This window comes from Larimichthys crocea, chromosome XVI (genome assembly GCF_000972845.2).
Source record: "Larimichthys crocea isolate SSNF chromosome XVI, L_crocea_2.0, whole genome shotgun sequence".
Lineage (NCBI taxonomy): Eukaryota > Metazoa > Chordata > Actinopteri > Sciaenidae > Larimichthys > Larimichthys crocea.
The window spans coordinates 6,262,230-6,290,209 of record NC_040026.1 but is presented as its reverse complement, the minus strand read 5'-3'; the positions used below and the strand labels follow the sequence as shown (position 1 = coordinate 6,290,209).

The 27,980-nt window shown below is 39.0% G+C and overlaps 2 protein-coding genes across 3 annotated transcripts in view; one reads left to right on the top strand and one right to left on the bottom strand.

The window, feature by feature from the left end:
• Positions 1-304: 304 nt before the first annotated feature.
• On the bottom strand, positions 305-3,725 carry LOC104929306 (somatostatin receptor type 2). Its single transcript, XM_019255506.2, has one exon. It carries the CDS (start codon positions 3,045-3,047, stop codon positions 2,028-2,030), a length of 1,020 nt encoding a protein of 339 aa, XP_019111051.2. The 5' UTR covers positions 3,048-3,725; the 3' UTR covers positions 305-2,027.
• Positions 3,726-7,612: 3,887 nt separating this feature from the next.
• Positions 7,613-27,980, top strand: part of slc39a11 (solute carrier family 39, member 11) — a 110,738-nt gene continuing 90,370 nt past the window's right edge. For both annotated transcript variants that reach the window (XM_019255553.2, XM_019255552.2), the window contains exons 1-3: positions 7,613-7,725; positions 9,207-9,324; positions 10,311-10,349. In XM_019255553.2, the coding sequence (XP_019111098.2) occupies positions 9,217-9,324; positions 10,311-10,349 (147 nt within the window). In that variant the 5' untranslated portion in view covers positions 7,613-7,725; positions 9,207-9,216. The remainder of the gene's footprint in view (positions 7,726-9,206; positions 9,325-10,310; positions 10,350-27,980) is intronic.

Here is a 27,980-nt window from a genome sequence, read left to right as displayed (position 1 = left end):
TACTTTACATCACTGTATGATTTTAGGTCGAATCTTAATTTAAAAAAGTAACAAGTAACTATGTTTGCCCAAAAAATGTAATGGAATAAAAAGTACAATATCTCCCTCTATGCTTAGAATAGAAATATGAAGTACAATAAATAGAAATGTTTAAACACAACTAAGTAAGTACAGTTTTGAATCAATGTAATTAACACCTTTGTGAGAAACTGGATTGCTGACTATATGACTGGTAAAAACATACGAAGGTATCTGACATGGATATGGTTCGTTCTTTATATAATCATAGGAAATACGAGTCAAACACAAGCAATATATATATTTATTTACAATCAGTATAGCAAAATCATCTGACAAATGCTCATATGTAGATTAACTATATGATGTGATCAGTATAAGTGAAGTCCCAGTCCAATGATTGACAGCCTCAATAAACCTCACGACAGCACTGGCTTTACAAAACTTGTTTTTGTGTTTACATGTGCTGTGAATGGATTACATGAATAACAGGTTTAAAATTTCATATCTCTGGTACACATTCTGTTTCTAAACAAATAACGCATAATTTTTTCATTCACACATATTTACTTTGACAGCCAACATCTGCTCTAATAATCCACTTTTGGCAGGAGTGTTTGCACATGAGCCGCCTGTCTTCTATTTATTTTTTTCCCCTGCATATGTGTGCAAAAATGTCTTTGTTTGTTGATTGGGAAAATATCATGTATGCACCTATTTTGGGGTGGGTTTATGTTTTCTTCCCCACTGTTTTAAATCCAATGACCCAGTGTACATGTACATTTTAGGAGGACAGGGTCTTAAACTCATTACATGAAAATTATTTGAAATTGGATTGGTCGGATTCCATGCCTATGTGTGACTTTACATCAAACTGCATTTTCATTAAAGCAAACCCAAGACACCTTTTTCTCAATTGTAGACATAGTTTTTCAGCTAAGAACAAAACTGAAATGAAGTGCCAGAATCCATTTTGAAGACACTTACTGTAACACAAGACAAGTACTGTTTTTGGTTTTTGGCCACTCACGTTGTAGGAACTAACTCAGTAAACAAATGTGTTTCTTTTGGGAATCCTCTTAAGTAAGTCAGGATTAAGCAGAATAAGCCCGTGGCACACAAGGTTCCCTACATGCTTGTGTACAGGTGCACGCAAATGTCCACCCAGGGACAAACACACATCTGACACGTTTACACTTAAAGCCACTAGGACTTAATCCAGCTGTGGGAGTGGGGGTCTTTGTACTGGTGTTTGGCCACAGGCATGTGACCCATGTTATTCTGTTTACACTCAACCTGTCTGCACTTCATCCCTTTTGTGCCTCATTTCATTAGTTCTGGTGAAGTGCACCATAACAGGAGATTCAGGAGAGCGGGTCGCCTCAGCAGGTCGAGTTCTTACAAGACAAATTATACAACAGGGCATAGACCCACCCACAACTCTGTCTGAATGAAATCTATCAAGACAGGTGATTTATCGGATCAAGAGAGTGTTGTGGAAGGTCAAATTGAATCGTGCTTTTTGATAGGCATTTTCCTTCCTTTTTGCCTTTTTTCATCCCATTAAAGAAAGTCCTCCTGAGAAATAGTAAGTAAGTAAAAACTGTTTATTTCTACAGGAAAGAAAGAGTTGAAGATGGGCAGGAAGATTCAGTCTGTACAAACACTGTGACACATATGATCAACACAAGTACGTTGAAAACCCCACTCTCTATAAACCATAGTGTTTGAGATATTGATTGACTGACAGTGACAGCCTTGTAAACGTTCAATAAATAGTCAGAATGACAGCAAATCTGACCACCTGGGAAGCAAAGTTATTCTCGTAGGCAACTGTACCTTCAACACATTCTAAGTTAAGTGGAGATATTAAAAACAAAGTGAGAATTCATCACATATCAAACAATATCATACAAACCATCAAATGAGTAAATAATATTAAAGAAGTATCATGCAGTGCATCAGGACAGGAAATGGCGTGATGTGGTGAGTCAGTTTTTGGTCCTTTCTTATGCCAGAAGGGTCACATCCCGCACAGTTGTGTCATTTAAGTCATACCGTTCAGTGTTGCATTGCATGCTGGGAGATGTCTTTGCAGCAGAGCAGAGGAGGGTGCGGAAGTGTTTCCTAAAGGTGTCTGAGAGGCAGGCGTAGAGGATGGGGTTAGCGCAGCTCCACGAGTACGACAGCAGCACCACAAACTCAAAAGCTCTGGCAAAGTTCTGGACCAGGCCAGACTGATACAGAGAGCAGAAGTTGAAGGTGTAAAATGGCAGCCAGCACATCCCAAACACTACAACCACTGCTACCACCATTTTGGTGACCTGTTGCTCCAGCCTTTGGCTCTCTTGGTTCGGTGTCATTGCTCTGAGCCGCTGGGACCTCAGGGTGAGCAGCAGCGCTGTGTAGGAACCCATCATGACCATGAATGGCAAAGCGAAGCCCATGACGAAAGTGTAAGACAAGACGCCTAGCCACCAGGTATCCGAAACAAGGTCTGGTATACACAGGCCTTGATCAGCTGAGAAGTGAAGTGCCATGGGAAGAATGGTGAGGAGCGAGAACAACCACAAGAATGCCGAAACAATCTTGGCGCATCGTGGCGTTCTCCAACGGGCGAACCGTAGCGGGTCGGCCAGCGCCATGTAACGGTCGATGCTCATCACAGTCAGGCAGAAAACACTGGTGAACTGGTTGATGCCGTCCAACACCATGACCACTTTGCACGCAATGTCGCCAAACACCCAATGATTCTGGAAGTTCTGGCTGGCGATGAAGGGAAGACCAACCATGAAGAGTCCATCGGCCAGTGCCAGATTGAATATGTACACTGTTGTGGAAGATGACATTTTGTCCAATTTTAGAGTGGCAACGATGACGAGGATGTTCCCGGCTAATCCCAGAATGCATACCACCAAGTAGAGTATAGCCATGGTGATGCCAAAGCCATCAATACTGTCCGCAAAGTAAAAGTGCTCATCTGCAAAAGTCTGATTGTAGTCTACATCTGATAAAAGTGAGGTGTCCATTCTGCCTCAGAACATCAAATGACAAAAAAAAAGAGTAAAAAAAAACAAACCACAGTCTGGAAATCGCAGCTTCTGTTCAGATTCCTCTGCTCAGGAGTCACTTCTTGACTCCCTGTGGTGGACGTAAAAAGTACTCACTCACAATACCCAGGGAGAGAGAGGAGTAAACAACTCAACCGAAAAAACCTGAAAATCAAACACTATTTTCAGGTTCAAGAACAGCCAGGCTTCAGTAACTCTTCAACTGCCCCCATCCAGTAAATCGTTGCTTCCTTTTATCTTTTGAAAAAAAAAATGCAACCTGTCAGACTTTATTCCTTTGTGGTGTAGACAGCACGCTTCTCTCCATACCCATGTGCACTTTCTCACTTATATACACACACACACACACACACATTCGCGTAAACACTCAGTGACGCGCAGCAGTAGAAATGAGCAGGACGGCCGCTCGGACGCTTGCCTGACCGCTCTTTCTCCCTGGGAGCCCTTTTATATCTCTTCCACCCACAGTGTGTGGAGTGTGCCTGCTGCTGCTGTGTGTGTGTGTGTGTGGACCCCTCCACCCCCCCGCCAACCCCTCTTGTTCATCACTCTCCAGAGATTGTGATAAACTCCAGCTTGGCTCACGCCCCTCCTCAGTGCTCCCAGTTCCACTGCCGTAATACTGTTTCCAAGGTAAATCCTGGCCCCATCTGCTACAATACTTTTGTTTTCATAACTTTTTCTCTCCAATCTTTCTTTCTCTCCCTTCCCTTCCTCCCCTTCTGTTTACTTCAACTCCCCTCCCTCTGCACATCCATTCTGTCAGTGGAGGTCATATAACTAAACCTAAACAAACACACACACACACACACACACACACACAACTAAACCTAAACAAACACACACACACACACACACACACACACACACAGATAATAACACAATCTCGTCGCTTGGGCCACCCACTTTTACAACCCAGACAGAGTAAATCTGTCACCAGGAAAGTGAAGTCCGCTGTCTGTTATTTCAGGGCTTTTGTTTTTTGACATTTGACATGAGATGCTGTTTTTGCTCCTTCAACTCCTTCCATCGTCCTCCACCCCTTCCACTTTGTTTTTCTTACCCTATCTCTATAGGAGGTGAAAGAGGGGAAAGAGAAAGCAGTGAGGAAGGATATAGTCGAAAGGAACAGCGAAAGGGATGAGTAGATTGGAAAGAGGGGCGTGTGTTGGTGAAGATTAAAGACTCTGGATGAGCAATGACCCCCGTCCTGTTGCCACTCTGATACGCATAGCTCAAATACCCCAGGAACATCCCCCAGAAAACCTCCTGTGTGTTCAGTCACCCACCATCGACACGGCAAGCACAGCTCAAACAAGACTATAACTTTAACCTTTATCCAATCATTTTATCTAATTTCAAAGACACTTCACGCCTTATCTGAGAGCTCATTCATCAGATGCCACAGATTTCCTCAGAGATTTCTCAAGACATAGCTTCACTCTGGCTTTTAACTGGTTCCAGTTACCTAGAAAAAATGCCTTTGTAGTCTAAACTCCTGATTAGGTAGTGGCTTAACTTCCCCCTGGAGAGTAGCACTTCATACGAAGAAGCCAACCTCTCCACCCCAACTCCAGCCCCCTGTAAAAACATCACTGGAAACACTTTGTTTCGTGGTGCTAAATTTGGAGACGTTTGACAGCTTCATATTTCACAGGCAGTATTTCACTGCAGTGTCCAGACAAACATGCTGGCGTCCATATCCACGTGCTGCAGGGCTGTCTACAGCAAAAGAACGAGTCATATGGAAACAAACGGATGACATCTTTCACTCAATGCTCAAGAAAAAAAAAGAAAAGAAAAGAAATACTCTGTTTCTGATGATCGTTCAGAGTTGACAGAAAAGATTCTTACTTATACTGTCAGACAACTGCAGCTTTGACTCTATAGTCCCTTCTAGAATTCACGTTATATTTCTAGATTATTTTTGTTTTATAGAGATCACATGAGCGGCAGAGGTATGAAGTCTATAGCCAATCCAAGCTTTTCTTGTTGTTCCCCATTGATGAATGGGTTACCCATTCCTGCCAGAGCAGGGCGTCCCTCTCTTCCTTCAAAAAACTCTTGAAGACACAGGTCTTCAGATAACACCTCTTCTCCTAGCACTACCACTAACTGTCTATCCCCCCATACAACTGTCCCTTTTTTAAGTCACTTTAGATCCAGGCTAAATGACTAAATGAAAATGTAAAAATGTTTGACAGAAGTGCTTTGAGCAAATTTCATACCAACCCATCCCATTATTATTTGAGATATTTCAGTCTGGACCACAGTAGTAGAGCAAAAGACAGACCAGCTTTGCCATCCATAAAACTATGCTGCTAGCCTGAATAAAAAAAACCTTAATCAGTCCATCTGCAGCTTGCGTGCAAAAATATAATTATTCCAGCAGAATGTGAATCAGAGTGTTATTGTAGCTTTGACAAAATTGTTTCATAAGAAGGCATTTTCAGTAAAAGATGTTACATATGGAATGGCATGCTGTACCAAACATTTTCAGCATACTTGGAAGTGAGAGGAAGCCGGAGAAGAAATCTGGAAACTCCACATGTCTAATTATCTTGTTTATTGTTTCTGGGCATTGGCTTATTTTCATCTCCTGTTTGTTTCCCAGCAACACTGACTGTAGCCCAGAGTCACTCAGCAGTAATGCAAATGGAGCCCCCTGCAATTACAACACAGAAATGTAAAATATTTAAAGGAATGTTGGGAGAACATCAATCCAAGCTGCACTGTAACATCTGTGTTTTATAATGTACATGCACCAGTGGATGGATTTATTACATCCAGGCCGGCTTATTAACTGTTGTGCTCCCTAATGACTGGTAATGTCAGCATTTATTTTTGAGCAAGGCACCTAATTGAAAAAAAAACATTCAGAACTTAATAAACTGTAATTGTAAAAAGATAAAAGCTCGAGGCAATGTACCACTCTTGGTGTTTTTTTTCTTTGGTGCCGTATTACTGTCATTATGATGCAAAACTGCCCACAAATATGCAGCATGGTGTCACGTCGGAATATTTCCAATGCCTGTATTTTGAAGTTTTATTAGCATAAAACGGCAGGGGTCTAACACATCAGAGGTAAACATCAGTATTTCATGTCAGCTCCTCAGAATCAAAGAGTGAGGGATTCTTTCTTCAGCCGCCATTATGCAAAGACACTAAATAATCCTGCAGAGGCAAAAATCCATTGAAGAAAAGGCAGACATGGCAGTTTACCCTCTGAAATATTAATATACATTTTGTTTTATTTTAATTTTAATATTATTATCCTGCAATGGATACAGAGGATGTGTTGCATTTTAACTCATGAATATGATTTTCCAAATGTGAAAAATGTATGTGTCTTGATAGATAGTGCATCTTCTCAAAACTTTATTGATCAATCTCTTCCAAACATATCACAGTGAAAATTACACCACAATTAACGTGATGTGTATAAATAGGAGTAAAAAGACGAATGTGTCTGAAAACAAAATTAGTCCAACTTTATGGGCAGCAGTGTATTAATAACAGGGTGTAGTTGTCGTTGTTATTCATGTATTCTGCATTTCTACTCACAACAGGATCTTCTAATTTGTCACAATGGTAATGTGGGCCAAAAAAAACACTCAACACAACGTTTAATTTCATTGTTTCTCAGTGCTTGGATGATGAGTTGTGATCATGTTACCAATATTAGTTCATAAAACCATCAGTGTTACAAAGTTATTGCTATAGTACTTTACAGGAAAGTGTTGGAGAATTTTGGTGCTTAGTCGAAAAGTTGAATGATTTACTGGTGATTCGTCTGTGGGTCAAAGGTCAACATGCCTAGGAATTCCTGATTAGAGTGCAGCAATCCTGGAAACTTCCACTGGGAAGAGAAAATTTCCCAGAAAATCCTCAGAATCTGTTCCTTGTCAAAACAAAGTCCACACATACACACACATATGCATCCCCCCAAAACTAGTAGTCTTATTTAACCATAAAAATACTCTATTAGAAGTGGAAGGCCAGCATTCAAACTGTCACATAAGTGAAACCACACAACATGTACGTATGAACTGAATGCAGGAAAGTTTCCCCCTGTGATACATTTCAATAATATGATTTATTACTGTGTTATTTTTACACCATAGTTGGTCCAGATTCTTCCTTACTTGTTTACTCACATTATTTCTTGCTTATTTATTTACCACGTTTTCTATTCGCACATACACACACCACTCTCCTCGGAGACCCGTGTGAGAGCGGTGCATGCATTTATGTAAGTGCCTCTGGCACTTTGCTGCATTTGTTTGCCATCATTTACCCTGTATATTGTTATTAGATCCAATAGGATCTAAAAAGAAAATCTCATTTCAGATAAAAGAGTCCCAGATGAGACAGCGAATGTTCCCGCACTGTAATATTGTCCAGTATGAAAGTATGTATGATAAAAGTGCTTTCTTATCTTCCCAAACTCCTCTGCGGCGGTTTTCATAATGTTCTGTAATGAATGAATGAATGAATGAAGCAGCCCTCACTGCTGCCGCTGTCAAAGTGATTGACCAATAGGCTGCGAGGAGAGGCGGGGACTCCGATCGTCATAGACACGTTTACCGGGAAGTAGGAAGTAAATACACAGGAGTCGAGGTGCCACTGGAAAGAAGTGAGTAAAGCTGATGTTAACACCGAAAATGAGCGATAACTTAAACTAACGATATAACCAAACGCTGCCGAATTAATGCATGATGTTTCATAATCGTACAAACAGAGTTTGAGTGAAATATAACTGCGTTGTTTTAATAATACGACTCGAAGAAGCGTTTTAAAGTGAGCCGGCTGGCTCTCATTCACAGTGTTAATGCAGACACATTAAAGCTGCAACACGACCTGTGCATACAGGCTGTGTGTGTGAAGTTAAACACTCATATTTGCATTTTAAATATGCGTTTAACTCTAACACACGTTCAAAAGTGAATCCACATTCATGACATGATATCAGTATCTGTAAGTCATTTACCACATGGAGCTGTCAGTCGCCAGTGCACTATAAAAGCAGATGGTAAATATTCCCAGTGCATATTTATTTCATGAGAATGTAATTTACATTTTTCCTGCAGCTTCCGCCGGTGAACACACTCATTTATTTTCGCCATTTATTGCAAATGAATGTGGCCAGTTAAAGCTACTTTAAAGTGAGACTATGTACTGTTGACAGAAGGAAAAACAAACTCATAAGCTCTAAATATAACCCCGCTTATTTCGATACAGTCCTTACTTAGTCTGGTATGACCATGAACCGCTAATGTAATGTTCAGGTAGATATTACCATATACAGACATAATGCTGTCCATTTGTTAACTTCAAAACTTTTCTGTTGTTGTGCCAAGTTTTGGTATTTTCCAGTAAGATTCCAATGAATCATAGCGACTGCTTTGGAAGCATTATGAGATTATTAGGAACGATTTATATTTTTGACAATATGATAAAATGCTGAAAATATTTTTGGGCTTCAAACTCCCGATAGCTGTTGAGCCATTTTTGGCTCTCGTAATCGTAATGTTTCTATTATTACGATATGAATCATACTAAAAGTGTTTTAAGTGACCGTTCCAGCATTCACAGCTACGTACCGAGGAACATGAATAATAAGCGTAGTGTATTATCTGCTAATTGAGGGGTGATGGGCCAACCCCGACAGGTTTAGCAGCACAAATGAACCATTCCAGGATATCAAACTGCCGAGCAAACAGGATTTGACTTTTGCTCCTGTTGTGTACTGAAACAAACACAGCGGGTGTGTGTCTTTGTGGGGCCTCAAAGGGACACAAGTTGACTGATGATGAGTCAGCGTACGCACCTCTGGCTTTGCATCTGGTGTTTGCTCTCCTGTCATCCGCGTTTATACTTTGGCATCAAAGATATAAGCTTTTTAAGTGTTACCCTCATGTTGCTTTCACATGTGAATTCCTGTCGGCTCCTAGACGGAGATAATATTTTGTTTTATGGGAGTATTTAAAAGCAGCACTCCTCTTTCCCTCAAAGTCTTTGCAGAAAGCTAAGAACAGGGCATAAGCTGCCACATCCTCCGGTATAATGTGACTGTGCCATGGGTTATGTTTGACTGTATGTGTGTCGTCTGTCCAGGTGTGGCACCATGCTGGAAGGCTACAGTCCTATGACCCAGGCCCTGCTGGGGACTCTGTTCACCTGGGGCCTGACTGCTGCCGGAGCAGCCCTCGTGTTTGTCTTCTCCAGCCGACAGGTACTGTCCGAACGCAGCGCCCACAAACACGCCGAGCTTCAGTAAACACTTTACACTTTGTTGCAAATGAATGGTACTGGAAATTTGCTTAGCTACTTTCTTGGCAGTATTTAGATGAGAAGATTACAAGTCCCACTATTGTATAGCTCTGTCCAAAAGCAAAACAAATTCAATTAAAATGTTGTTTCTTATTTGTTTCATCTGCTTGAACAAAACCTTTGCTGATTTTTAGGGAAAAATGTAACTTTTTGAACAAATGAGATCTATCACATTAATTAGTGAGTTCTAGAGGTGCTGGTAGGCGGATTTTGTAACCTCTTGACAGAGCCATGCTAGCTTTTTTCCCCCCCTGGCTTCCAATTTTCATGCCAAGTTAAGCTTTAAGAGTGATATCGATCTTCTCATCTCACTCTTGGCAAGTAAGCAAATGAGCTTATTTCCCAAAATCCGAATAAAAGCTCCATCTGTTCCTACACGGGATGTGTTCAGACACATTTTTTTAAGTGTAGGTCAGCTGCATTCTGGCAGCGTTCAGAGCTCAACATACAATCACTGTAGTTACATGCATAAAAGAGACCTGAACGCACCTGTAAGGTTTGGCTGTTTGTGTGGCAGCTGGTCAGACATGCCAGAGACAGACGATGAAAAATGTGGCTGAAACGCCTCCTGTGTAGAAAATTGATTAGAAACCGTACAACAGTGGTTGGGGTTATAAATAAATGTACTACACATAAACTAATGTTATTTATGTACAATACATTCTCAGTGTTTTTAGCCGTTCAGATGAGAGAGCTGAGCCTTTAAAGCAGAACTGCTGACATGTATGTTACAGTCCAACACATGAAACCTGTCTATGCTTTTGCACGTAGATTGTGCATTTTTGTTATCTTTGAACTTCTGACCCTCAGGGCATGTTGCATTTCTGCTGGTTGTGTCAACAGTAGTTGATGTTTCCAATCTGTCTTGTCTGATCTGCCCTTTTTTAGAAGCGCATCTTGGATGGAAGTCTAGGCTTCGCAGCGGGGGTGAGTCAGGTTTCTTTAACTTTAACTGTTTTCTCCACAGACTCCAAAGCCTGACACATCCAGATGCCACATTAATCCATAGAAGTTTGAGATAAAGTGTTCCCCTTAAGGACTTCTTGGCCTTATCATGTCTAAAGTGTACTGTAATATAAAATACATCCCCTAAACGCTGCTATCTGACTCTTACAATTACATTCTTTGATTACCTGAGGGGGAAGCAGTTCACAGCCAATATTTACCATGTGTCTCAGAGTGAAAAGTCAGTAGCAAATATAAACTGACACAGAAGTGTGAGGTTTCAGAATGATGCCTGCTTTTTAAGGCTGTAAATGTTATCATGCATCTCTTCTAGAAGTCTTCTTTTAAGAGCTGCATGAATGTTTTAGCATATTACAAGTTTATAGACGTATAGAGTGGAACATTCATTAGGTTTTAAATAACACGCTTCTTCAAACCTTCTTTTTAGCCCAGCACAACAACAAACAAAACATTAGATACATACAAATGATATAGTATAAGTATGTTAACAAATGATTGCCTATTGATATATAATGTATGTATATAAACACAGAGCAATATTAGCATTCATATGGAGCTGTGTTTATGGCCATGCAGTCCCATATCCACTCTTCTTTCAGTTCTGTTTTGGTCTCCACCTTTCTATTTCTCATATTTGTTAAATGTTCCATTAGGTTCACCAGCTTGTTGCTAACTTTCTATGCTTTAGTTCTTAGTTTACAGTGGCTTTACCTTTTTTTTTTGCTGAAAACATCTTGAACCAAATCAGCAAAGTGGTTGGCTATCAAAACAAAACAATGAGCTAAAAGACACTAAAAGGCTAGGGTGGCCAGAGAGCTAGGCTAGGCTTGGCGAAGAAAATCACATCGATCTTGTTTTTAATTCTTGAATTGATTATTATATCGATTAGATTATATAAACATTTTACATGCTTAACAAAAACCAACATGTGTGCGTGACATATACTACTCTGAGGAAATTGACTAATTAATTCTGACTTCACATATTACCTCAGCCTGACACCCAAAGGCTTCCACACTCCACATTCACCTCCTTCTCAAAGGATAAAACTTGTGCTGCTAAAGTAAACCTCAGAAACACTTAATGACGTGATACGTATTGTTTTTGGAAATATGACCTATGATATACAGTCAAAGTAACCTCAAGTATCGTGATCGTATCAGAATGGAACAAAAGCACGATAACTGCATGACAAACTGTCCTAAGCAGATGATCTATTGTTACTATAAAAATATTGTTCAGTGCTGCTTTAAATAAATATTTAAATCTCTTGTGATTGCACAAGGAGAGTCACGAATAGGCACAGTCACAAAAAGTTCACATAGAATTATTGCTGCAAGTGAAGATAAGCAGACGGCACTCCACCAAGAACTGTCAAAACATTAACTAAGTTATTATTGCGGGCAAGGCTTATTCATATTAAAGCTATGGGCCAATGAACTTCTTAATAAGTATAAGGTACAGTACTGCCCTGTAAGAACCAAAAGAAGTGTAATGTCTACAGGTAACTTTAGTGTTGTTTTTAATCATCTTAATTAATCTCTTTTTAATTAACTTTAATAAACTATGTGTGTACATAGTTTGCAATACACTCACATTATTTTCATACACAACACGATTATTATTTGTTTTCAAGATATACAGTAGATCTGCCCCTCTGTCTTTTAAATGAGATCCTCATTAATTAGATTTTAGAGTCCTTTAGTAAATGATAACTTCTCACCTCTTGCATGCCAGTATTCGTAACTAACCGTTACAAAACTGTCTTTTTTTTCCTTTTTAATCCGTTGAAACTTTTAATTACGATTCCTCATAGTGAGTCTGTTGATAATCAGAGGCACAGATAAGTGAGTCGATAACGTCCACGCTTCCTTGAGGAAGAGATGGGCAGAAAAGATAGATTTAATCTCAATCGGCCATGATCTCACTTATCTCTTTATAATGGCTTTTTAATTACACCCCAGGCTATGCTGATGGTTTTCTACATTCAAATGAAATCAAACAAAGACAGAGAGCAGACAGGGGTGTTTGTCAAACGTTTGCTGCCCCTCCCCACACAATTCTGTAAGAAGCATATCTTTCTGAAATATATTTTTTGTTGACTTCGCCACTCAGCATGAATACTATGAATTACAGACACAAATGAGCAGAGTCTCTCCAATTGAGAGCCTCTTGTTGGCATAATGTGCTTTTCTAGTAGTTTATTTTAATAAGAAACTCATGCTGTTCCCTACATATTATATGTTTGGCACAGATAATCCTGTAGAGAGTCTGTGTTATTAGTAACTGGTGGCATAGCAGAATGCACAAATGTGAGACTGGTGAATATCCGGTTTCGTTTTTTGAACGATTGCTCCACTTTGGCTCTAATTTGTATGAAAGTGTCTGCAGTACTGTATACTAGATATACTGGAAGTGGCCAACTCATGCAATTTTGTGTTTGTTAAATTCAGATTATAGACAGCACTCCTCGACACTCACTGATGTCCCACTGAGGTTTGTCTGCGCCAAGTGGCAAGCGTGCTCCTGCACAAAGCTTTTATATTGGACAAATTCAAGTATTCAGCCATGTCAGTACCAGAGGAAGAAAAATCCCTGAGCGGTTTGAGTGGATATGCAAAGAGGAGAGTTCTGAGTTTGGGTTAATTTGCATTCCCACTCACACAGAATAAAAGTCTCTTGGCTCTTGTCTGTGGGAACAAATCATGGAGTGGATGTAGTGCATGTGTCATCCCTTTGACCAGCTGAATGGCTGCCTCTTCCCTTCTGCTCTGAAGAAATGGGAGGTATGATGGTGGGCTGTAGCCTCTGGAGATGATCCGAGCAGTTCTTTTTCTGTACCCCCTCCAGCAGTCCAGCCTGGCTTGTATTCTACCCCAGCAGATGGACACATAAAGGTTCTCCCTTTATACTATTTTTAATAGGAGAATGTTCTGACCAGGCTTGTGATCATCTCAGCATCTGTCTTTCAGCCTTTTATCTCATGAAGCTCTCTCCAATGACTAAAAGTCAGTCCCAGATTTACTCTTGTTCGTTGGCTTCTTTCTTGGCCACTCTCTCCCTTTTCTCTTTTCCCCCATTAATCTTCTCTTAACCTCTGCCATTATGTTCATAGAGACTGTTAAACCCAGTTACATTGCCTGCTCACTTGGGTCTAGTTCTGGCACCACACTAGTTTTGCTCCCTGCCAGCATTCGCCTGCCCCGTGGGCCTGAAAACCTCCTCTTCCTGTTCTGTTCTGAATGCCTGTGGTGCAAACCCTCTGCTCTGAGCTTACAGTCCAGGCAGCCTGGCTAACAAACTGAGCTAATGTTAGTTAGCAGCGGCTATAGTTGGCTATAGTTGATGTGGAGCAGCTGGAGGACATCAGAGGAAAAAACCAAAAACATTTTCTCCATAAAATATGATCCAGTTTTAACAAAATCAGTTATCGTAACATACTTCTCGCTGGTGATCTAACCGATCACCCCGCACATCTTTTGAAAAACAAGTCTAGAGGGTGCAGAGTTCACCAGTTCATCCACTTTCCTGCCCTTGTATTTCTTCCTTCCTAATTCCCTTCTCTTTGTCAGTGTGCACAGCATAGCCGTTACAGACATACACACATACAAAACCACACAATCACGATCTGGCAATCTTTTACCTTGGTCTCAAATCTCCTTACAAACACAGTAGAGCTCTGTAAAACTTCAGAAAGACCAAAAAAAGGAACATCATTTATTTAATGATGAGATGAAGTTGACCCTGATCCACAGTGTGAGGCCGTCCTTTGGAAGCTCTTCTACAGGTTTGAAGTTGGAGGAGCAGCTCTGAGTATTTTTCCCAACTGTAAATCAGAGGTTTCTTTTCTGGTCACTGTCTTCTGAATAATTCAGCAGTGTGACTGTTACTGTTATTACCATGAATTTTAGTTATTTTAACTCTGCGAAAACTCTCTATTTTTTCTCTTTTTGGCAAATTAGATTCTTTGTTGTTGTGAACAAAACAGTATGCCATGTTGACCCAGAATATAAAAGTGAAGTGGTAAAAGAGAATCTCCAACAGAGGGACCATGACCCCTAGCTTTCCTGTCTTTTTGGATACTTGGACAGTGAACAAGGCAGACAGTAGTGTTATGACAAAAGTTAACCTGCACTGGAGCCATTCGGCTGCCACGGTGCACCTTTTGTTGTTTAAATTGTTGAAGCTTCTAAAAAAAAAAAAAACACGACGATCACGACTGCTTCGTTACCTAGCAACCAATAGATTCCTTTTTTTAGCAACTTAACGTCTAAACGTTACACTAAGAGAAGACCACATGACACATTTCTATTTCAAAATAAAAGCATTTGTTATTGTAACCTATTATTATTATTCATCTGTTGTCAGAGAAAAAAACACCTTTTGTACCTTTTTGGCTTTTTTCTATTCATCCATCCATCCCAACCTGTCTGTGCATTAGGTATGGAAAATGTAATTCATATTGGACCTTCTTTTCTGTGAAGCATCTCACCACATATGTGCGGTTTGTAATAGCTAGCCAAGAACGCTCATTATTAGCAGTTTCTACTATTACCCATAGACCTACTGTTTATTCTGCTGAATAAAGAGACTGAAACAATCAGGAAAATGAACTCACCATCTTGACGGTAACTGTTACAGATACTTTTTTTTTAACTCAGCATGAAGTGAAATGAAAATGACACATTCAGTAATAGAGCCAATGAAAAAAAAACAAATCTCAAACACTACAGAGACAATACAGCATCAAAAATTAATAAATGTATATAATAAAAACAAAAATTAGACAAACGGGTCCAAGTTTTTCTGATGATTGAACCAGGAGACTTCCACAGTTTTACAAAGCTTAGAAGTACTTCAACTTCCCGTCACCATAAAAGAGGACTTAGATATTATACATACTGCCCTCCTTTGTAGTATATATTTACAAGAACTTGATTTTGCCAAAATGTTTAAGAACAAGATGAATCTTATAAGTATAAGTGCCGACAGGGTAGATTACTCTAACGACATTTCCGTCAATTAGAAATCAAAATTCTGATTGCTCGTCACTAGTTGAAGATGTTGTATGTGAGTTTATTTGCAATATATAATGCAATATATAAAATGAAATTGTTTATCTTTGATGGCATTTCTTTCTATATATGTATGAATTAGTTTAAGTGTCATCATTACGAGCCATCAGTTGCTGTAGGTAAAAATCTTAAAAGACAGAGGACAGCCAGCAGATGGTCCCTGGTATTGTGCATATGGACAAAAAGCCAAAGACGCATTGCAGTTTATTGGTCACGACTCATTTCAGAGAAAAAGCCGGTGTGATGCACTTCCTACACTGTATGAAAATACTCTTTACTAATGATTTATATATATTTGCACAGTTGGTATGTTTCACACATTATGTGTGTTACCTCTGCCACAAAACACATATTTCCCTGCTGGACAGCCATGCTCAGGTCCTGCACAATACTTCTAGTAGAGGCTCTGTGGGTGTTCCATGATGCCCACGTGTCAGGGTTTTTGAATCTCGTGTGATTCAGTTGCCATGCTGTCCTCCATGCTTTACATCTGCTGCCTCACTAACACACACACGTCCTAAACCGTCGGGTTTGTGCATGCAAACACGCACACAGTTTCAGATACAGATGGACACACACACGAGTGCGCGCACGCACACACTAACACAGGCATGCCATACAGTCATTGTCACAGCAGAAAATCACGTCATCCTGTCCCACAACAGAACGTCTCTCAGCTGCTCAGGCAAAGAATAACAACTTTTGATTATTTCTTCTTTTTTTATGCATCTTCCTTCTTTCTGTCTTTCCAGCCTCACCTCTCTTGGCATGTTTTTATGCAGTGGTGCAGTTTATTCTTGGACAGAAGTGTTTGAAAAAGCAGTTACTGTGAATGACGTTAATGGCTGATATTTAAGCCCAATCCTCTGTTTCTTTAAGTTACTATCCGGGAACATTTTTCAGGGCTCACTCAATAAAATACAACAGTAATTCCTTCACAAACAGTTTATGAAAGCACTCCAGCTGTTTTCTTTTTACCTATTACAATCATGTGCAAACCATTTTCATTGGCTGACAAGTTTTCACTGCTGCGTTATAACGTCACACTACCTGCTGTATTGGAACAAACTGTTGCCAGCCAACGTAATCCGGCCAATTTTACGTTTCCTTCAGAAAGTAGTTGCCAGTATAAATGAGTTGTATCGCTGGAGGTGTTTCCTGTTCTGATGGTTGGAAGAAATAGCAGTATGCTTGTATTCTGCATAAAAATCAGTGATCATTTATATTTCTCAGCAGACGCAAAACATGCCTCCAGAAATTTAATCTCCGGAAAATGCAAATTCCATAGTTCGTGGTTCATTTTACCAATTATCTCACAGTAGTAAACGCTTCGTGTCTCCGAATATTTGCATACTCTATATTAAAGTAAGTAAGAAAAATGCATATTTGCTTCATTTAGATGTAATACCACCCTCAGAGAGAAATGATGTCTCCTCCAGGATTTGGCACAGCATCACTCCACCCACAAAATAACTGCAGGAAATAAGTTTGTTCAATTTTTATGTTTAATATGCATTGAGAAACAAACCGACAAAAACAGTGGGATGTCACCGCTGTGTGTTTATTGCCCATCAGAGCTTGAATACAACACATACTGAAGAGTTTCCCTGCCACGTGATCATGAAAATAAGCAGTTTCCTCATCTGTGTCGCAAACAGTTAAATGAATAAAGTCACAGGTCGAGCGTAAATGAAGACTCTAAATGAATTATTATCCTTATGTAAGGGGTCATGCATGCATGATTCTTGATGTTGTGGCTGTATAGCCTGAGTCCGCATGACGCATAAATGTGCATTATACAGATCTCAGGAAAATATACTCCTCTAGATTGAAGCCAAAACACAAATGTGATTTGTGTGAACAGTCTCTATCACAAAGTGCATTTACTTTTTTGGTTTGTTTTTCGTTTAAGCTTTCCAGCCACATTTCTTTTCGAGGATATATGAAAGCACAGTTGTCACAGAAATGGTTTAGTTGACACAAGCATGTAGTTTCACTCAATAAAAAGTAGGCATTTATGAGCAGATCATAACGACTGCTGTCTCCATGACTGAGCAAACTCTGTCTGCTCATGAAGCCCACGATCAGTTTAAAAAAAAAAATGTTTACCTTGCCGTCCCCATGAGGCTTCTGTAGGAAGCTATGTACATAACAGTCACATCCTCCTCCGAGGAAGTACTCAGTCAAACCCAGTGTCTATAGAAATAATTTTAGTTGATGAATAAATGTGGAACATGATTGCATTACTGCTCGAACTACTTTTCATTATGTACATACATGTGATTTAATATTTTAATCAAAGGTTAGACTCTAACAATCTAACAATTGTAATCCCTTCATAGATTGCTGTTACTGTCGCAGAGACAAATCAGTCTTAAGTATTGGATCTAAAAATAAAACAGCAGGTGATAGAGTGCTTTCTCAGCCAAAAACAAAGCAATTGTTGCCAGTTGAGACTGGAGCAACATGGACGTTGGCTCAGTTACGTCTGGTAACTGCCAGTAAAAATACAGTTAACTTTGGTCTGGCTCATTGATCTGTTGAAGAATAGATGAGGAATCTGAACATAACAGCACATTTACTTCAAACAAGGTGACTCAGCCCAAAACTTTCTCGAATGCATGTCGTTCTCCTGCTGGTTGACTGCCCGCCTGTATGCGTGACACTGAGATTTTTTTAATAATGTAATTCATGTGCATGAGACAAAACAAATGGTCTGTGTAACGCACAGAGGCTTTTTATATAATTATACCATATGTGTGGGATTTTCTTAAGGTGTTATATTTCACAGAATTCAGCCCACATCATCTCCAAAGGCTTCTTTGGTGATTATCGGCACTCTGTGCTCAGAGGTTGATAACAGGTCTGAAGAAGCTATGGTAGAGCTGTAGGTATTTGTCCGTATGGTCCATGAGTTCAGATGTCATGCTGCTGCCAGATGCACATTGTGTGTGAGGTGAATGAGCATCCTGAGGGGTCGACAGTACCTATCATGAAAACTTAGCAAGACTTCTGTATGTTTTTTTTTTTTTATATAGACCTAGATATGTACTTAAAATCTAAATATTTGAAAGCAGCAAATAAACTATTACAATAATGTTTGTAGTATTGTATGGACATTAATAGAATGTTAATAGAACATACAGACACACTCCTGCTGTCAGTTATCCTGTGTTGTGAACAGAATATTTACAGTTTTCAAGCCAAACATTGAGTTTTTTTTGTGTTCCTCAAAGAACTGGAATAAATCCAATCTTACAAGGCTTTACTTAAAGCAACATTATTTGAGAATTGGTATTTGTTGCTATAAGTGCTCTTAGTTTGCAGCGACAGCAAGAAGCCCTGCTTTCAGACGTTTCACATAGCTTTCACCAGCGACTAAAAGTCAGTCCCAGATTGTTCGGTCTGCCTCTTGATCGGTCATCTTTTTTTCTTTTCTCCCAGCTCCAGTTCTGGTACTCATTCGTCAGTCGCTATATGCATTCTCGCGCACCCTCGCCCTGGACACCTCCTTCCTTCTTGTGGTGAAGAAATAGTAAAAGAAACATTAGCCACTTTATCTGAAATCGCAGCGTTGAGTGGCTTTGATGACACATCTCTCTAAAATGTGAAGATTTAATTGAATGAGTTGTGAAGGTGAAGAACAAATGCATGAAGCAGAGATGGAGCCCGGTTATATTGCGCACAAGGTTATTTTCATAACATGGAGGTGCAGCATTATAAATGATGGTGCTCGAGCTGCTTATTATCCTCTCAGACAGTCACATTACTTGCTGATGACTTGTACTACAACTTATTTTTTGCCTTTCTTAGTCAAAGTAGAGTCCCTATAAAGAAGTAACTCAGTGTGAAATGATTTGTTATCTGTTCAGAATTATTGAACTATTCATTTGTGAAATTTGGTTTATTCTTGTTGATTAAAGCAGAGGGAATCTTGCATGTTTCGAAACAGTCCTCTGCTTCTCTGAGCATGAAGTAAAACTGTGGGAATTCTATGTCTGTGCATAAAATATTCAAATTGTTCCTATGTGAATAAGCAGGATATCTGTATTTCTTCGTATGGTTGAGTGCAAGTCAAACCATCCGAATCATGGTCATTCCTTGCAGGATCCACTGTTGCCACACGGAAAAATAAAACCAACAATAACGAAAGTATGAATGTAAACATCATCCATGCCATCGTGCTCACATAGTGTTTCCCCCTGTCACTTCAAGTCAGTCGTGAGACATTACTTGTCTGCTGGCCTCCTCTTACAGCATACTAACCAGCCTGCAGTCTTACATGCCGCAACTGGAAAATTGGCTGAATGTCACTGATCACATTAGTATTCAGAGAGATACTGTATGTCATGTTTAGATTTAAATCCCCAAAGTTAGCAAGCGCACAGTGCTGTGAGAATGCCAGCGTATCTTCTAAAGACTTACTCGTACTCTTCTCATGACATTTCATCAATAACCTCTGTTCAGCTCTATCCTCTCAGGTAAGCACCCAAGTAGAAAATCTAGGCAGGAACTGGTAGCCTATAGTGTTAGAGAAGTGAGTCTATGGGTGAAGGTCTTTCCATCATAAGGGAGAAAATATTAGTCTCATATCACAGATGTCTCCAACTTTCCAAATCCAACATTCAAATAGCAGTGTGCCTGCTGCAAGTACCTGGCTTTTAAAGGGAGTGGGACATGACACTCTGATTGGTTTTCATTCATGTTCCAAAATGCACCTATGATTAGTTAAAAGCCCAAATACAATGCCTTTGTCCCTACATTATGCACCAATTAGATCCTATCAAAAGTTATCCATGGAAGGAAAACCAGAGAAGTGGTGACAAGGGTTATGGGAGGCTAGGGCTCACTAATGCATGTGGAGAACAAAGGCTGGCCCATGTGGTCCAAACTGACACATGTGCTGCTGTAACTGAAATTTAGAAGAGCTAACCCTGTCACTTCCAAATTATACACTTTGGGCCTGGGGAATAGTTGGTGACAACAATTAGAAGCACAATGTGATTTTCTAATGCTCAGTTAAATTAAACGCTTTTCTGCTTTTGTGCTCAGGTAGCATTCAGTGGAATACTTAAAATGCAAATGTATTTGACCTGCAAGTAGTTTTTTTGTTGTGACCTTTCCAGGAAAAGACACTTTGTGTGCTCATTGGAAAGTTTTTAATGTGGAAACACAAAACATGCACAAGCATATGTTTTCTCACTGGTGGTGAGTAATGGCACACAATTACCCAGCACGTTTAATGTTACTTTCACAGTTTTGTAATGCATGACTCCCTTTAAGTTGAACCATTTTCCGACAATCAAATTCTGTTAGATTTGTGGCTGCCATTATAGCTCCCCTCATACTGTATGTTTAGCCTGCATCAATATTCTGTTCATACCAGATAGTTTTTCCTCCAATTATTTTTAAAAAATTGTAAATTTATTCAGTGGTATGTGAAAGATCATGTATTGTGGGCTTTGATGCATCTGCTTTATAGTGCTGTACAATTGTGTCAAGATTTCTCATGAATAAGGATCCGGGGCAAGCTTTTCAACTTACAGAGTGAACAGTATGCCCTGCTTTCCTGTGACCCTCAATAGGAACACATATAGATCTGCATCTCAACAGGTGATCCTCTCCTCCTGAGGGTTCTAGTGTCAGAGAACAATTTATTAATGGTTCTCAGATTGTGCAACGCTTTTATTGCTTCAGATATTGCCTTTGTCTATTTCAGAATGGAGAGGGGAGGCAACTCTTTGATGCTGATGTGGTTTTATTGGTTTTGAGCAGAATTAGATTTCTTATATTGCAAGTCTCCCAGGGCTCAATTGACATTGACATGGCTGCTACAATTCCACCTGCCTGTGTTTGGTAGAAGCGACTGTGTTAAAATAGTGAATGTATTAATGGCTGCTAAGTGCATTATGTTTCTGCTTTTCTGTATTGCTTGACTGAAACGTGTCCACAGATTATTGTAGACAGGGTTTAAATGGAGTGAAGACTGATTGTTGTGTGTTTATGCACAAAAATGATTTTCATTTATCATAAAAACAACACATTAAACATTTTCCATAAGCAGTTGTTGTTATGTCAAAGTCTAAAATATATATAGGACATTTACTAAACCTATTTAAAAATGCACAAAAAAATCAGTATTTAAAGGTCCAGTGTGTAAGTGATATATTTAGGGATATGGTAGGTACTATTTATAAGTATGTTTTTATCAGCGTACAATCATCTGAAAATAAGAATTGTGTTTTTATTACCTTAGAATGACAATATTGACAAATGGGTCCACTTCCAAGGAGTCCGCCATGTTGCATCGCCATATTTCTATAGCAGCCCAGAGTGGGTCAAACTCATTGCTTACAGTTACAGGTGGATGCACCTAAGACTTATCCCCAATACATTTACAAGTATTAACATACAGCCAGTATTTAATGTGAAGTTGTTGAATATTTATGTATTACTGGTACGACTGAAACAAATAATGCACGAGAAAATAGCCAAATCACCCCTCTCGTCGATCAAATGTGGTACAGCCCAATAAACTGATCAAACACTTAGCGAACAAATAAGCATAATAATACGAGTATGTGATTGGTTAAAGCAGTAATAGACTCAAATAATATTATTTTGCTTTTCATATAGAGCAAATTGTTTCACTTTGCTTGTTAAGGGATGGGGACATGGGGACTCACAGCTCCCTTACGATGCCTCTCACTGATGAGGTCTTTTGTCTGCTGTCTTACCAAGCTTCAGTTTCTCTTCTTCTGTATCTCTTTGATAATGCAGCTGATTTTACTTATGCTTTCCCCAGATCTCAACAGAGAGTTTTCTCTTCCCCTTTTCCTCTTCAGTGATCAGTTGGTAATGATAAATCAGGTGCAGAGGATATTCGTATAAACTTCCGTGCCCTCCTCTTGTGTTTTTCACCTCTAAACAGGAATGCCTTAAAATACATAATGTATGTGCCGCTTCTCTTCCATGCTTCCAGCACTGTGGTATTTTGGTGGGATACTTTAGTAAATAAGGACAAATCCTGTGTAAATAGTAGCATAATATATGTGCAAATATCAGTAGCACTTTCTGAAAGGAATACATTATTTTAGAACATTCTCTCCATTTAAAACTACTAGATACTAGATTATTTGATGTGGTAGGGCTGCAGCTCATGATCTGAAAAAAAACAAAACTGCTCATCTAGCAGAGCAAGACCCCAAACTGGATACTGGATGGTGAATGACCACGAGTCCATTCCGATGAACTCAATACTATTGGGAAATAATGCATGAATACTACACGGCACATCTGCAGGATCCAATTTCAGGCTTAAGTCCATCGACAGTTCATGCCTGTCCATGTGCTCTTGTCTTTTCTTCTCCAACCAAATAGCTTTAGGCTAATCTCTTTCTTTATCCCTGTACATTGTCCCTTGTGCAGTAAGAACAATGCAGAGGAAATGTGGGAAGGAGAACGAGGTGGAATGTCCTCTAAGGTATAGGCAAAGTGAGGAGGATGTAATCCTTTACTTCAAGAATGGTCCTTTGATCAATGACGCAAATGAATGCTCAACTCCAGACATGCACACATACATGTAGCATGGTTATGCAGAGGTGTCAAAAGCTTTACATAGCTTTGCATATGCTTATATAATAGAATGTTATAAATGTATATTCAAGGATTGGACCTCCATGTATCAGTGGTGTCAGTGTAGATCACTTTCAATATGTGTATATGATGTAGTTGCTAGATTGCAGATAACCCTTCCGAACTGATCAGTACAGCGCTGATTGTCTGTGGAAAGTACTGAGCAAGATTTTATTTTAATGTGACATTGGTATTGACTTTATATGTGTTTGTAGCCATGCTGGTGGCTTGGCCCCAGTGAGGGACTTCACTTTGTTCCAGACAATAATATCTCGAGAACAACTGGAATAATTGACATGATAGTTTGTAATGACACTCATGGTACCCCCTAACTTTTCGTATAGCACCACCCACACACCAAAGTTTTCATTTATCCTGTAAAATATTGTATCTCCAATGATGGTTGGACCAACAACAACTGGTTAACACGTGTAATTCTGAGTTCAACGTCATCAAAACTTGGATGGATTGCAATGAAAATTGGTGCAGGTATTTTGATGAACTGACTTCGATTTCAGGTTGGAGTTTTGGTATTTCATGATCAGCGATATCCCTGAATATGCTTAGTTTTGCTGTGTAATTATTTGTAAGATTTATAGCCACTTATTACACAGAAACCCATCTGCAGAATTGGCTTCCCCTTTGAAAAACTTGTGTCAACATGTCAATTGACCAAATTTCTCCCTTCAAACATAAAAATACAAAGTCTGGTGGGATTTTCCCATGATTACACAGAGAGAGTCCGAAAGAAAATTTAAGACCACTGAGGAGACTTAAATTCCATTTGGGTTGAAGTGCAGGATGAGAAAGATTAGGTGAGAGATGGTGAAAGATGGAGAGATAGACGAAGGAACCAAGGAATGAGATCGATTAAGCTGGAAGGCTTTGAAAGCTCTTGGAAAGATTGAGGCATGATGGATGGAATTGGAGGATATGTCAGGAAGGAAGATGAATTGATCTGAGAAGGAAAATGAATGGCAGGATATTTTGCACTGTCAAGGGAATACAAGCCATTAAAAAGGAGAGATAAAACTGGCAACACATGTTGAAAGGATAATCTAAGCAGGGACCCCTTGAGGCTCACTTTAGTTTAATCTTTATCTGAAAAGCTAGTGAGGTATGGACAAAGAAACAGTATGGATAGCGAGAAGAAGATGTGTGATATAGTTGCTCTTGCTCCCATAATGAAGGGGATATTTGCTTCACTTGCTCAGTACTTCACAAAGCCAGTTAATGATCATTAAGTAAAGTAGGACTTCTGTGTAGGGCAGTAATCAAGTTGTCTTGTGCTTGTCTTTATCTTGGCAATCAATGAAAATATCTCTATCCAGTTTATTCCTTCATTTGCCACAGGCTATGATTACATAAGAGAGCCTCTAACCACTGCTGGTGAAAAAAATACTGCAGTTATTTTAAAAAAATGTAAGAGCTCAGGCATTCAGAAGGCCCCGAACTGCCCGCAGGAAAGACTACAGCACACCATTTATTTATGCTTTACACAGCATAGTGACAGAACTCATCAGCACCATCCTTGAGCTCATTTTCAATTTGTGCACTTTCTGTAAATAAATCATTTTATTTTACTTCTTGTCTGGCTGTGGGTCCAAGATAACAATTCAAAGCATCACAAACACATACACACTTGACATCAAAAACATGCTTGAACACATCTTCAAACTCAGCTCAAGGGATCAATGATGCTTTAATCTACAGTGCAACAGTTTTGCAAGTCTTTGGCCAACTTTGTGTCCATTTTATGCTTGAGCACATTTTATTTGAAATGATAATTTGGAGGTGTATACATCCACATTTGATGAACCTGTCCATCAGTTACATTTGAAACATATACAATTTTGTATGTGCATCAGTCGAAGTATAATATTCAAGACTTATATACACATAAAAGGTTTATTTCTCTCAAGCTTTGTTCACATTTCTGTAGAAATCTATCTAAGTGAGCCATCCACCCTTAATATACAACAAAACAGAGTCTTGAACTGGTCTACTTTTATCTTGAAAAACATATTTATTGGTCACTAAATCTCAGAGACCACATGCGTCACATAATGCGATATGTACAATGATATAATGATGGAACCATTAAATGGCTTTCTTTTTCTTGTCTAGTTTTGATGTCCAATGCTCACGTAGAACCTTCAAACTCAGCAGGGTAACCATTGATTGTGGGAATGATCATACTGCTACGCATTACGATGATTGCCCTCAAGCATTGTAAGAAAAAGCGCCCTATAGTGTTGTCTTAATTATGAGAGCATTTTGAGATACTGTTGAGAGCAATTTGATTAAACTACAACTTCGTGATGCCCGTCTTCCTGTTTATTGTAGACAAGGATAATTAAAATGGAGAAAACGATTTGTTCTGTCTTTTGCAAGGAGAAATAGACTATTTCTTGGAAAAAAGTCTCACTGATCATTATGATTTAAATAAATGATTAAATCTCACAGACGCAGTTCACATGGGCAATTTTTATTTGTGATTACATATGCAAATGAATTCCAGATTTGTTCACATGTTCATATTTTAATGCTTGTGGTGCTGAATGTTTCATATCTACATCTAAAACTAGTCGCAAAAGGCTGAGTATTTGGCCCTGAGTGAGCTAACAAAGCTGTAATTGGATGCTGGCATTAGTGTAAAACAGGTGTTTCCGTACCCTTGAGACTGTGTTGAACTCAGACTTAATGAGTGAGACTAGATTGTGGAATGGACCTGGGGTTTGGCGGCTGGATATGCAAATCAGAGAGAAAAACCATGAAGAAGAAGAACAAAAATGCTTTGCTGATAATGAAATGGAATATTGATAAGAAATTCACAGAAAAAGTAGAGGAATGGAAACAAATAGTATGTTGCATTTCCCACCTGTTTTAGATGACCTTAAAATTCTTAGATAGTCCCGACACAATTGTCTTTTGAGTAGCAACTGGCAAGGACTACTATATGTTTTGAGAAAGTTGGGCTCAGCAAAATTAGATTCTTGACTCTCTTTACCGTCTGGTATCACAGATCAGACAAGTTGTGAGCGTTCTGTGTGGAGTTAAATGATGTCATGTTATTACAGCGTTTCTGGGTATTGAAGTTCAGATATTTCAAGCTATTTTTTGCTCACTGTTGTTTGGAGCTGCAAGCGTGTGAAATTGCCTATTGCTGCTCTGAACCCTGCATATTAAAGAATTAGAATTCAGTTCTGCTAAGTTTTGATGTTTTGTTGTAAGCTACATTTAGAGACACGATCAATAAAAAAACTGTATTTTGAGAGCATAAATGATTTACATGAAGGCAAAATCAATTATATTTAGACACTTAGCTTAGCTCAGCATAAAGACTAACCTCAACTAAGAACTAGGCGCTCTCTGAAAGTATAAAAATCAGCGTAAGAACACCTCTTCAGCTTACTAATTAACACATTCCATCTTGTTTGTTAATCTGTAGAAAAAAACAAAGTGTAAAAGTGTAAAATTTGTGGTTTTATGGGTAGTTTTGAAGGGATAGAAATAGCTAACTGTAAATACATTAGTGATAAGTCTTAAAATTATTACTTAAATATTGAAAACCATGGTCACATGTATTGCAGTGTCATTGAATAAGGTCTTGTAAATTAGATTTATGCTTTCCTTCTGAGATAATGAACGTAGGAGATGATAGGAGAAATAGTAGTAATAGTAATTCTGGAATTAAATTGCTTAATCAATCCTGTAAAAAAAACCTAATGCATGAATTCCTACATGACACACAAAGTCCCATTTGTCTATTCACATTACTACATCTCCTTTTTGTACCTTTGAGGTTTGGCAGCTTTAACAGTGTCAGACTGCTTATTTTATATGCTCTCTGGATTATTCCTAAAAAAACATGTTGACAGCTCTCCACCTTGACTCAATTGGCGCAGAAGTACATGATGTTCCCCATTGTAGAATTGCACCCTTGATTTAAAGTTAAGAGGAGTGCTGATGTGGAAGATAAAAAATAATCCCCCCAAGAATGTGATTATAGGTTTTGCTGCTGGTGCAGCTAGGTATGAGGGAAGATGAACAAATGAAGAAAGTCTATTTAGCAAATTAGCAAATATGCATGTGTAGCAGCCAAAATGTTGACCACCCACTGGATAAAATGATCTGGTATAATTGGAAACTAAGTGAAGTGAAACAAAAGGGGATGGAAACCAGCTTTGCACTTATTAATCAGGCTGCTCCCTTTAAGTAGTCTGATTATGAAATCCGTGCTCCCATTAAGCCAGTGTCCAGCACTGCGCTTTGAAGAATTTATTAAAGGGTAATTCCGCTGACTACAACATAAAACTTGCAATTGTTCACAGTCACAGTATGTCAACTAAAATAAATAAAACTAAAATATTGTTTTTACCGCAGAGTGACTCAGATTGTTATCATATAATATATACATCAAAATATGCAATAATGAAGTGTGCCACTCATTAGAAAACCCCCAGCTAACTAACATAATGAATCTACCATGTATTTCTCTCAATACAAGGGCTCTCGATATAAATCTCTTTTTTTTGTACAGTTGTAATGATAAATTGTTATGTGAAAAGTTTAGGTTCGTGTTTAGTTTCTTTCTGGCCTGTGTTTGATCTTTTTGTCCTACTCCTGTTACAAAGAGTTTATATTCCACACATTGGGTCTTTTGAATCCAGCTGATGAGATTAGGCTGTAAAGTGGACGCATTGTATTGTTGCTGTCTTAAGAAGCAGTTTAGCAGTTTACAAAATAAACCTAAAATATTGTTATGAGACACATTTCACACCAAAAATGAAAATTCATGTTTACACACAGTCAAGAGTGGAATGGAATGGAATTACGTGTATTTTGAGCAAAAGTAGGTATAAAGGCTTTTTTTAAAAAT

Bases quoted from the DNA above. Each gene is read 5' to 3' on its own strand.
- LOC104929306 (XM_019255506.2), bottom strand. From the start codon at position 3,047: ATGGACACCTCACTTTTATCAGATGTAGACTACAATCAGACTTTTGCA.